This window comes from Zootoca vivipara, chromosome 6 (genome assembly GCF_963506605.1).
Source record: "Zootoca vivipara chromosome 6, rZooViv1.1, whole genome shotgun sequence".
Taxonomy (NCBI): domain Eukaryota; kingdom Metazoa; phylum Chordata; class Lepidosauria; order Squamata; family Lacertidae; genus Zootoca; species Zootoca vivipara.
The window spans coordinates 85,868,897-85,881,541 of NC_083281.1; the positions used below are offsets into that span (position 1 = coordinate 85,868,897).

Below are 12,645 nucleotides of genomic sequence, written 5' to 3' on the forward strand. Positions count from 1 at the left end.
AGTGGGTGATGGGACTCAGGCTGCAGAGATGCCGCAGCAAATTGTCGGCAGTTTGCTTAGGCTGGGTTGGGCTGTGTGTTTTTCTTGGGGTGGGGGAAGACAGAATTCTTGAGTCGATTATGAATTGCACTTGTTTTGAAAAACTTAAATTGCATTGCTGGCGGCGATTTTTGGCTTTTCGCAAAGGGCTTTGGCTCCCCGCCCCCCTTTAAAAAGCAAACCATAAAATCGTTAACGTTAGCCGGTCTCGTTGAATTTTTAAAATTAATTTATTTTGTCAAAATTTTATACTGTTTGAAAATACTCCCAGTGTGGTTTTTTCCCCCAAAAGGGACCAAGCAATAAAATTACCCATAAGAGAATTTGCAGCAATAACCTAAGACTTTCAAAAAGGTTCAAATAGACTAAAAGCAGATTAAAACTCTCTCTCTCTCTTTGAAATAATTTTTGTTTGATCTTACAAGTATAACATTATAACAATACAGATTAAAACTCTTAACAGGTTTGCTGTTGGAGGTTTGAACGCCAGGGTTTTCCTCGCCTTACGGTGCATGATTGTGTGTGCGAAACACGCACAAGGCCTTCTCCTGCACCTCTCTGATCACCCACCAGGGGTCGCTCCTTCTGTTCCAATTTTTCCTGTGTTTAATCTCCGTCCTCTCTCTGCACTCTGAACGGAGCTCTGCTCTTCCTCCCTCCAGCATCCTGGTTTATGGAAGCGTGGACATGGGGACGCAGTGCCTCTTGACGGGCAAGAGCCCCGGGCTCCAGCCGGTCCTCTGCTTGAAGCACAGCCCCGACTACCTCTTTGCCGGCCTGCAGGATGGAACAGTGGCTGCTTATGCGAGAACCAGCGGTGAGCATTGGCACCTGTGGAGATAGAGGGTTGGGCAAGACCCTGGCTTGGTCCTCGGGTGGCTTTAGAAGAGGGGGAGGCAGATTCACAGAGGAGGAGGCGATCAATAGCTACCAGGCTCCCCATTGTTGCAGGATGCTTCTGAATGGCGGATGCAGGAAACCACAGAAGGGGAGAGGGCTCTTGTGCTCAGGTCCTTGGCTACCATAAGACCAGGATGTTGGACTAGGTGGGCCACTGGCTTGATCTACCAGGCTGCTTATGGAGCCTCCAGGTCCAGGGGCAGTCTATCTGGATTCCTAGGTTCTTAGATACGTTCGGCCCCTGTGAGAGCAGGGTGCGGGGGCAGCAGGGCCCTTCTTATGAACAACAGTGAGAGAGGACCTGTGGCCGTCATGCCTTGCCGGTGGGCTTCCTGGAGGAATCTGACTGGTCCTCTCCTTAAAAGCAAAGCAAGCTTCTAGTCCTCATTGTACATAGAATAAAGGGTTGATTCAAACAAGGAACGTAGGAAGCTGAATCCAACCATGGGTCCATCTAGCTCCGTATCGTCTATACCAGTATTTCCCAAACGTGGTTCTCCAGCTGTTTTTTGGACTACAATTCCCATCATCCCTGCTAGCTAAGGATGATGGGAGTTGTAGTCCAAAAACAGCTGGAGACTCAAGTTTGGGAATTCCTGGTCTGCACTGACTGGCAGCAATGGCTCTCCAGTGTTTCAGGCATGCGACAGGGTGTGAGTGTGTCCCTCCCTAGCCCTACCTGGAGATGCTGCCAGCGGGGATCGAACCCTGGAACTTTCTGCATTCAAAGCAGTCGCTTGGATGGTCCGCTACAGCCTCTTCCCTTTGAGAACTTGTTGGCCACCTCTTCCCCACACCCCTAAAACTCTCTGCTGCTCTCTGAGGTTCCTTTTTGGGTGCATGGGGAGGTTTTCCCCTGCAATTTGTGCTTTTTGATTCATTTAAAATCTATTTTTATTTCTGGCAGATGGCAAAAGAGAGTGGGGGTGGGGTGGGGGCAGGGAGAGGGGGACCTTCCTCTGTACCTTCACTTCAAACCCCACCCACCATCAAAATGAAGTAAAAATCTTTATGCTAATTGGCTTTTAAAATGCAGGGTTTGGGATTCAAGTTTAGGTCTGGAGACAAAACCCCCAATTTGAGCGCTCTGTAATTTCCTATTGATTCGCTGTCAGTTCTCTCTGATGGTAGGGAGGGTGGCTGTTTTACGGCCACTGAAGCCTGTCAGCTGCGTGCTTTAAATTCTCATTCCCTGTAAATGTTGGATGAACAGAGAAGACTCTCTCTCTCTCTCTCTCTCTCTCTCTCTCTCTCTCTCTCTCTCTCTCTCTCTCTCGTTTGGGCCAGTTCGCTCTGATTTCACCAGCCACGTCAGACGTCACAGGCGCAGGACAATGTCACCTATGCATGCCTCTGTCTCTCTGTGTGTTTGCATGCCGGGTTAGGGTCATCCTTTGTTTGCCCCAAAGCTGCTTTGATTTGCTGTTTTTGAGGTCTTCTCTGTTTAAGGAGCGCCTTTCATCATCCATTTTTAAAAGACTGAAAACACACAGCAGGAGAAGCCTTGGTCAGAAAAAGGCAACCCTCAAAAGATCAAGGAGTTGGAATACCTTCCCCAATGAGGAAACGCTAAAATGTTTGGGGGTTTTAGTTGAGGGGGGCATATTAAAAATGGCCGTGTAATTAGGGAGTGGATAGGGAGATGATTCATAAGAATCTGATATGGTGTTAGGAAGCTGCTTCCTGCCACTGCGCTATGCCCCTTTCCTTAAAAACAAATCAAGATTCTAGTCCTCAACTGATTGAGCGAGCTGCTTAATGGCCTAGTGGGGACTTGAACCCTGATCTCCCAGGTCCTAGTCCGACACTCTAACCACTGCAGCAAACTGTCTCCAGAAAGGAGGTACTTCTGTACACAGTGCAAAGCTGAGCAATGGAATCTGCTCCCCCCGGGCCATTTGTCACGTATGATTTAGTGGAGATTCCTGCATTGCATGGGGTTGGACTAGATGACCCTCCGGTCCTTTCCAACCCTACAGTTCTGTGAATCTATGATAATTTAGAGCGAAGGGGCAGCTAGAATGGCTTTAAAAGAGCATAAGACGGCTGCCTTCTCCCTCCACCGTTGGAGGCAGTGATGCTATTGAATGCGACTTGCTGGAAACTGGAGGAGGGGACAGTTGCTCTTGCACTCAGGTCCTGTTGGGGTTTTTCCCCATAATGAGCATCTGGTTGGCCACTTTAAGAACAGGATGCTGGACTGGATGGGCCACTAGGTTCCTAGGTTGTGCTTTGCAGAACCATCTACTTGGCCGCATTTCTGAGCTCCATTCCAGCTGGGTTCTTTTGAATGAGTCCCCTTGTCTCATTCAAACCCAAAGATCATAGAATCATAGATTCATAGAATGGTAGAGTTGGAAGGGACACCACGGGCCGTCTAGCCCCCAACCGCCTGCAATGCAGGAATCTCAGCTAAAGAATCCATGGCACATGGCTATCCAACCTCTGCTTAAAAACTTCCGAGGAAGGAGAGTCCGCAACCTGTTCCACAGTCGAACAGCTCTTACTGTCAGAAAGTTATTCCCAATGTTTAGTTGGCACCTCCTTTCTTGTAACTTGAAGGCATGGGTTTGAGTCAGGGTGGATTTGATTTAAATCAAATCAATTTAAATCACGATTTAAATCACTAGTCAGTAAGACTTGATTTAAATCACTAGTCAGTAAGACTTGATTTAAATCATTTTTTAAACAGAAATACCCATTCTTGCTGGTATAATCTTAATATTTATCACCAGATGAAGGTTTCATTTTGGGAATAATAAATTTCCAGAGTAGTTTTTACAGTTATATCAAAAATTACTGATTTGGTTATACTGTTAGAAGTACATAGATAATTATGAAATGATTGTGAGGTTTAATAAGTTAACGGTTTATATTTGGACAACTTTTCTGCTGCACAGTCATACCTTGGTTTAAGTACGCCTCGGTTTGAGTATTTTCAGTTTAAGTACTCCGCGGACCTGTCTGGAACAGATTAATCCACTTTCCATTACTTTCAATGGGAAAGTTCGTTTCAGGTTAAGTACGCTTCAGGTTAAGTACAGACTTCTGGAAACAATTGTGTACTTAAACCGAGGTACCACTGTACTTTATTGGAAGGAGAAAAACAATCATTTCCTTAATAACAACTTAAACAATTTATTTAATTAAAGCAATAACATTATAGCATATGTATCCATGTTTGTTAACTGATGTGGTTCAACTTTTTTGTTTTTTAAAAAAACTTAGACTGAGTTTTAGTACACATGAAAAACTTAAAACAAACCCTTATTTCATGATGAATAGCCTTTGAACTATAATGTAACTTAAATAGAAAAATACCTTTAGAAAGATTTTTCCTCCAAAAGCATTTTATTTTAAAAATCCAATTCAGATAAAAAAAATCTGATTTAAATTTTAAAAATCCGATTTTTTGATATATTTTTTAAAAATCATTAATTTTTATCCACCCTGGTTCGAGTCCTACCCTCCAGAGCTGGTCAATCAGTTGCCTCAATGGGAAACTGCAAAGCAGCACCTGAGCTCAACAGCAACCCTCTCCACCTGTGATTTCTAGCAGTTGGCATTTGGGGGGCATTTACTGCCTCTGGCTAACAGAGGCGGAACAACAGCCATCAGGGGTGGTAGCCATTGCATCTTCCGGTGCTATCAGAACCACACATTCCTGCTCTGTTTTTCTCACTCCTTTCAATGCATGGAGAAATGCCAGCCTCCATGCTATCGAGAAAACAGGTGTGCCTCCGACAAGGTATATTTGCCTGACGGAGGTGGCGCCGACCCCCTTGCAGATGCGAGCGGCAGATTGAACGCACCCACATCTGCCTGGGAGACGGCAAGCTTTCCTCTCGTTCGCCCCCTTTCCCCGGACACCTTCCCCCCTCTCCTCCGCCGCCTCCCCCTTCCATCTTCCAGGCAGACACACTTTAATTAAAAACCATAACCGGCTTATGAGACGCTAATTAATAAACGCAAAGCGTTTGCCAAGTGGAGATCGGAGACTCGGCGAGGAAACATCCGTTTACGACCCCGGAACGGAGGCAACGAGGCGCAGATCGCGAGTGTTTAATGGAACGTGGAGAATGGGGGGTGAGGCGGGGCAGGGGAGGGGAGGGGGAGACACAAATCACTTTGAAAAACATACAGACTCAAAAGGTGGGGGTTGGGGCGGTGGGAAGGGAAAGGGTGATTCGTCCCAGCCCGATTAGGCAGAGAGGCCTTTTCCATTTCCTTCTCCCCCCAACCATCCTACGAGGTTGGGTAAATAATACTGTAGGACAGGTGCACGGGCCTCCAGAAGGCCGCATTCCCTTCCGGGCAAGCCTTTGGGGACCGCATGTCCCCTGGTAGGTGGGGCCAGGGGCAAAACTGAGTGGCGCGAGAAATGTAAATTTTGTCTTTGCAAAGTAGGCTGCTGTGTGCACAACTTTGCCACCTGCTCTCTCGCCTCCATCAGGTAAGAGGCATGACTAGAATTTTGTGCGCCTGTTGTGCTGCAGCAATTAGAGCGTCGGGCTAGGCTTTGGGAGAGATAAGGGTTCAAATCCCCACTCGGCGATGAAGCAGCTCCCTGAGTGACTTGGGGTGGGGGGCAGTCACTGCCTTTTCTCAGCCTAAGCTAGAATCTTTTTTCTTTGGTGATCACTCATAGCTTAGTAAGATCGTCTTCCACGATTATGGTCTTAAGTGACTGTGGAGCCCAGTTCTGGATCTGTACGTCCTTCCACAGTGGGGACATAGGTTTCCGGGCAGGAGTTGGTCATGGAGAGGATTTGCCAAACATGCCTTCCTCTTAGCTTGTTTCTCCCTTTCGTCCTGAGTCCGTGCTTCTTCAAAGTCCATGACGCCTTTGGTAGAGGCTGTTCTGCGACATGAGTGCTCGCAGGCCAGTGTTTCCCAATTTTCAGTGCTTATGCTACTTTATTTTTTAAGATTTACCTTTGAAAGCATCTTTAAACCTCTTTTGTTGTTCTCTCTAACCTAGAATCATAGAATGGTAGAGTTTGAAGGGATCCCTAAGGTCATCTAGCCCAACTCCCTGCAATGCAGGAATGCTGCCCACAGCTAAGCCACCAAACTCCTGGTTAACAGCCCAACGCACTGACCCATTGTGCCACCTAGGGAACCTACCTCAAAGGGTTGTTGTAGGGATTAAACAGGGAGGGGGGGGAGAACCATGTGTGCCACCTGGAGCAATCCTGGAGGAAAAGGTGGTATATCCAAGCACAGTGGCGGAGGACCCCTCTCCAGAACCCGGGGCAGAGCAGCCTGTACAGAGTGTGCATGTGTGGCATCCTGCGTGTGCGCACTCTGTATGGAATGCCGCACATGTGCGGTGACTGTACGGGATGTCGTACATGTGCACTCCGTACAGGCTGCCGCTCGCGTGCACCGTCTGTGTGGGCTGCTGCTTGCACAACAACCGTACGGACTGCGCATGTGCGGCATCCCGTACGGAGTGCGCATGCGCGGCAGTGCGTATGGATGCCATGCGAGCGGCACACATACGGACTGTGCGTGCCCTTGGCTGCTCTACAGCTGGGGGGAGGCATGGGCCATCTTGTCACCCCCCCAAGAGTGGCACCCGGGGCGCCCCCCCCCTACTTCATACGCCCCTGTTCAGGCAATGAATTGATAATATGAAACTCCCTTCTACGTGCACAACATGTCATCTCATCCACTTCCACCCCTGAGCATCGTGTGCGTGCTGTGGGGAGATGTGATCTGGGTGGGCTGCGAGAGAGACCCCGAACGGCGTGAGCCCCACTTGGCTTTCCAGCCTCCTTCATCTGCTGAATAATACAAAGGAGCTTTCTGCGTTTTGATTGCATTAGATGAGGCCGGCGACAGACTGGAGCTGTGCTGCGTCCCGGAATCAGGGCACTGGGGAGCCTCGCCGAAGCACATTAAGAATCCCCTGGCTGTTTGCTGTGTTGGTACAGCAGGGCAGCCTTTGACAGTTCCCTCCGCTTTCCCTGTCTCTCCTCCTTTGCCCTTGCAGCAGAGCTGGCAGCGACGGCTGACGCTTTCAGGTTTTTCATCTTCCCCTTCCCGTCGGCGTCCTTCCACTTTCGAGACCGCTGTGGGGCACATTCCCGCAGCCTTTCCTTCAAGGCCTGCACAAAGCAGGGTCACTCGTCATCAGCGCCCAAGGCTGAGGGCAATCCTGTAGGTGGGAGAGGTCAACGCTTTCCCTGCGGTGGCCCTGCCCTTTGAGTGTAGGGGAGGCTGCCTCTGACACTCGCTTTGATGGGGAGCGGCTCGTCTTTGGGCTTGATGCCGGCTTCTCGTTTGTAATGGGCATGACAAATACGGAAGGGCGATAGCTCTCGTGGGAAAGGACCTGGATTTGTGGCCCGAAGATCCCCGGTTCAGTTCCTGGGAGGATAGCCAGGCAGGACTGGGAATATCCCCTGTCTGAAACTCTGGACAGCTCAGTTGGTTAGAGTGTGGGGCTGATAACGCCAAGGCTGAAGGTTCGATCCCCATATGGGACAGCTGTATATTCTTTGCATTGCAGGGGGTAGGTCTAGATCAGGCACCCCCAAACTTCGGCCCTCCAGATGTTTTTGGACTACAATTCCCACCTTCCCCGACCACTGGTCCTGTTAGCTAGGGATGGGCTTGGAGGGCTGCTTCCCGTCAGTGTGTAGACAATCTGAGCAAGATGGGGCAATGGTCTGACTTGGTAGAAGGCAAGCTCCTATTTTAAACCAGCCCTTTATTTATTCAGTGCAATGAGGACTAGAAACTTACTTGATACTTACGGAAGGCTGGTAGTTCAGTGGCAGAGCATCTGCTCTGCATGCAGAAGGTCTCCAGGTAGGGCTGGGAATGTTCCCATATCTGAAAACCTGGGGAGCCCCTCCGTAGCCCTGGGCTATGTGACATCAGAAAGGCCAGCCAATCAGTGCTATACTGTGTGTGTGTGTGTGTGTGTGTGTGTGTGTGTGTGTGTGAAGCTAACCAATTAGCAAGCCTGGTTTCGTAGAATCATAGAGTTTGAATGGACCACGAAGGACATCTAGCACAGGGGTCCCCAGACTTACCGCGCGGCGGGCCGGAGGGCAGGGGAGTGCGCGCGCAGCGGGCCGGAGGGCGGGGGAGTGCGCGCCCGTGCGCATGCGCACACGCACACGGGCGGGAAAAAATCGCCGAAAATCGCTTGTGCGCATGCGTATGGGCCTCCCCCGACCCAGAAGTGCACCAGAAATGACCTCTTCCGGGTCGGGAGAGGCCCATACGCATGCGCACAAAGGATTTTCGCCGATTTTTTTGCCGATTTTTTAGATCGTCGCTGCGCCGTGCGCCGTGAGAGCGGGCGGCGGCAGTGGGCGGCGGGGGTCGTCGCGGGCCGGATTGGAAGGCCGATTGGGCCGCATCCGGCCCGGGGGCCGTAGTTTGGGGACCCCTGATCTAGCACAACCCCGTCCGTACTCCTTGGGCAACATGACATGTCTGACCAAAGCAGGGTGCAAACGGAGGACAGATATCTCTGTATATCCAAAACCACAATCTTGTATATCTGTATTCAGCCAGGGAGGCCTTTTTGCACTTCAAGGCCCAGGCTGTGCATCTCCAGCTCTTTCCCTCTGAGCGTTTTCTTACTGGCTGGAAATAACTGAAATCCTGTCCAAAATAGCAATGCTTCTGTCTGGCTGGTAAGAGCTATATTTCACAGAGAAAAACGGTGCCTGTGTTGCTGTTTGGGGCGGGGGGGGGGGGGAGAAATGTTGATGAGAAGCGGATAACCGGGAACGTAATAGTGCCATTTGGTGTGTGATTTGTGGCGAGATGCTGTGTGTGTGTGTGTGTGTGTCTTGGAGCTTCCTGTGGTGGTTTTGCCAGTTTCCGATCCGGCCTTCAGCTTGCCATATCAGTGGGGAGAGCTCGCTCCCCAGCTTGCTGACATGGGGAGGCTAGTGGTTTGCCCAGGGAGCTGTGGTGTGGGGTTTTGGGCAAATGGACAGCATTGCCTCTCCCCTCCGCTGTTAGGGTTCCAGCTCCTCATTTTTTATTTAATTCGTGACACACACACACACTCATTCAGGAGCCGCACAGCCTGTTTGTACAGGGCAGGCATCCCCAAACTTCAGCCCTCCAGATGTTTTGGACTACAGTTGCCATAATCCCTGACCACTGGTCCTGTTAGCTAGGGATCATGGGAGTTGTAGGCCAAAACATCTGGAGGGCCGCAGTTTGGGGATGCCTGGCACAGGGCTTAGAAGTGGCTGGGCTATTCCGAAGGAAAATAACAGGCTCATTTCCCTTATGTTTGGCCGCCTGTGCCTTGTTTTGACCCTCTGATGTTCAGTTTAAATCGAAGGCAGCCCTGAGTAACTGGAGAAGTTTTACCAGGTTCAGATTTACAGCACCAGTATCTTTTTTTCGTAGGAAAAATTAGAGCTATGGGGTGTTGCTGTATAGCCCCCACTCCAGTTTGGTCCAAGTGGCTGAGCCAACCTGGAGAAAATGGAGTAAAAATAATTTTCTCCCTTTCTCATAACACTAGAGCTGGGGGACATCAGTTGAAGCTCGGTATTGGGCGATTCAGGACAGAGAATCATAGAATTTTAGAGTAGGAAGGGACCCCAAGGGTCATCTAGCTCAACCCCCCCTGCAATGCAGGAATCTCAACTAAAGGTTCCATGATAGGTGGCCATCCAACCTCTGCTTAAAACCCTTCAAGGAAAGAGAGTCTGCAACCTCCCGAGGAAGGCCTCCTTCATGCAGGGCAGAGTTAAACTGCGGAACTCCTTCCTGCAGGAGGCAGTGATCGCCACCAACTTGGATGGCTTTAAAAGAGGATTGGACCAATTCACAGAGGAGAAGGTTTTTGGTGGATACTGGCCACAATGGCTCTGCTCTGCAGGATGTGATGTCAGAAGGGCCAGCCAATCAGTGTTGTTGGTGGAGCTAGCCAATTAGCGGGCCCAGTTTCTCCTGAGCTCAATCCTGCAGGGAAGATCGATCCCTGGCAGAGCGGAGGAGCTTCTGAGAGGTGTTGTACGGTGGGCAAGACTTGAAAGTTCACATTATCCAGAGAAAAAACCTCTGGTTTTAGGCATGGCAGGAATGTACAGTCAGGTCCCGCTGCAAAAAAGCTCCTTATATGGAAATTCACTTATCCAAACACGAGGGATTAGTAACCAAACCATTGCAGATTCAAATATCTGCACAGCTGGATCCGCGCGTAGTACTGCAAACAAATAAGAAGCCTTAAACAAGGCTTACTTTGTATGTTTTGCTGGCCTGCGGCAGCTGTTTCACTAAAAGCCATGGTGGAAGGGAGGAAGGCAGGGGGAGAAATTGAACAGGTAAAGAACATTTCCCCCTTCCTTGTTTGCCTTTTGCGAGGTTTCAGAGAAGTTTTCCTGGTGTTTCCCCCCCCATCATTTCAGGGTCAAAATCCCATGTTTGAGACCTCATTAGAAAATTTCCGTGTAAATTTTTCCACTTGCTATGTGAATGCCTGGCTAACCCATGATTTCCTAAGAACACATTGTGTTTGGATGGCGAGACCCGAATGTATGAAGGTTCCTTACACAAGGCAGGAGTATTTGCTCACCAGTTCTACGCCAGCCTTCCCCAATCTGGTGCCCTTCAGACATTTTGGACCGTTAACACCTGCCAGTCCCAGCCAGCTGTGAACGGTGGGCATCAATAGTCCAAAACATCTGGAGATGGAGAAGGTGGAAGATGATGGAAAAGCCTGCAAGGAAAGAGAACTTTTCAACAGAGGTTGGATGGCCATCTCTCAGGGATTCTTCAGCTGTGATTTCTGCATTGAAGGGGGTTGGACCAGATGGCCCTTGGGTGTTCCTTCCAACTCTGCAATGATATGGCTCAGTGATAATATGGCCGGTCAGCAGCGCTCCGGGGTCTCAGACAGAAGCTTTTCCTGTCCGCAGATGAATTTTGGATCTAGCTATGAAATAATAGCATTGCATCTCAACATCCTGCAGAATTTAGTTGGCTTATTAGAAAGGAACCGAGGAAGCCGGAACATACCAGCTCAGACAATTTGCCCAAGTGCCCTGGTGTTGCCTGCTCTGACTGGCAGCAGCTCTCCAGGCTCTTGGGCAAAGAGAGACCCCCCCCCTTTCCCTGTCACTGGATCTTTTCAGCTGGGAATGCAGGGGATTGAATTTGGGCCTTCCCACATACAAAGCGCATCAGAGCTGCCAGGCTTCCCCAGGTTCTGCAGCCAGCTCAGGCTAAGCCAGCCTGACTCCTGCTTTCTAGGATTTGAGGCTGTCCGAGTCTTGCTCCATGCAGTGCTCCCTGGCAGTCCTTGCCCTAGAAACCAGCTTTCTGTTGACAGCCGCCACCCCCCTTTTCTAATGCCGCTCTCCCTCTTCCTTGCTTCAGGGGGGTTCTGGGACCTGGAGGCTGAGCCTGCCTGCCTGACGGTGGGGCTGGCACCAGTACGGACCCTTTTGACCCTGGACGATGCCGTGTGGGCCAGCTGCGGAAACCAAGTCACCGTCTTCGATGCCGCCACCCTGAAGGCGCAGGTAGGCCGTGTGATGCTCCTCTGGGAACCTCTCTGCTTATTTCTCCAGTTACCATCCATTCCCAAGACATCCCTGCCTGTGAACTTATCTTCTCCAACTTCTCTCCCTTTGAGCAATGATCTCATGCTTTCAATGATTTTTGGCTTTTCCCGATGGTGGAAACTGCATTCCTGCCTGCAGGATGCTGCTTCCCTCCCCCTCAACATCCAAACCTGCCTTGGGTACCACCCCCGAGCTCTCACCATCTCTTGTCAGGCCTAGGTCAGGTGTAGGTTGCTTGGGGGATAAAGGACTCTGCAGCAGAAATCAGGTCTGGTGGCCGCATGCATTCTGGCCTGCGAGCCGGGGGGTTCTCCATCTTCTACTATAAGCAAACAAATGTGCCTTTAACCTTCACCTAAACCTCCCCCTGTCATCTCTGGATTATTCTGGTTTATTCATTTATTGCATTTATATCCCCCCCATTTCTCCAAGGTTGCTCGAGGTAGCGTGCATGAAAATGCCAAGCCCAGTCATTTTAACAAAACCTGGCGAGGAACACTTGAGGGAGTTGGGGATGTTTAGCTTGGAACAGAGGAGATATGAGAGCCATCTTCAAAGATCCCAAAGGCTTTCCCATGGAAGAGGGAGCAAACTTGTTTTCTCCTGCTCCAAAGGGCAGGGCCTGGTATATGTATTTGAGTAGCAAGAAAAGAGATTCCGACTAAACATCCAGAAGAACTTTCTTCTGGCAATGAGAGCCATTCGACAGTGTACAGCTCAGTTGGTTAGAGCACGGTGCTGATCACGCCAAGGTTGCAGGTTCGATTCCTGTATGGGACAGCTGTATATTCCGGCATTGCAGTGGGTTGGTCTAGATGACCGTCAGGGTCCCTTCCAACTCTACATTGCCATGAAACCTTAGAGAGCTGTTGCCAGCCAGTGCAGGTGGACCAACGGTCTGACCCCAGCAGAAGCTTCCTGTTTAAATCGGAACCATGAGGACTAGGATCCTGATTTATTTTTAGGTCCAGATCATAATAGAGAAGGAGACCTATGCTTGTCATGTCATAGGTCCCTGGTTCAACGCCTGACAGCCCCAGGTAGGGTTGGGAGCGGCCTCTCCCATCTGAAAGCTTGGAGGGCTGCTTCCCGTCAGTGTGTAGACAAGCTCCAATTTAAACCAGCCCCTTTTTTATTCAGTGCAATGAGG

General features: G+C 50.0%; 1 protein-coding gene across 10 annotated transcripts in view; it reads left to right on the forward strand.

Moving 5' to 3' along the window:
* The window catches only part of ARHGEF10L (Rho guanine nucleotide exchange factor 10 like), a 126,496-nt gene that overhangs the window by 85,283 nt on the left and 28,568 nt on the right, over positions 1–12,645 (forward strand). For all 10 annotated transcript variants that reach the window (XM_035121223.2, XM_035121225.2, XM_035121222.2 and 7 more), the window contains 2 exons: positions 702–856; positions 11,308–11,453. In XM_035121223.2, coding sequence (XP_034977114.2) covers positions 702–856; positions 11,308–11,453 — 301 coding nt within the window. The remainder of the gene's footprint in view (positions 1–701; positions 857–11,307; positions 11,454–12,645) is intronic.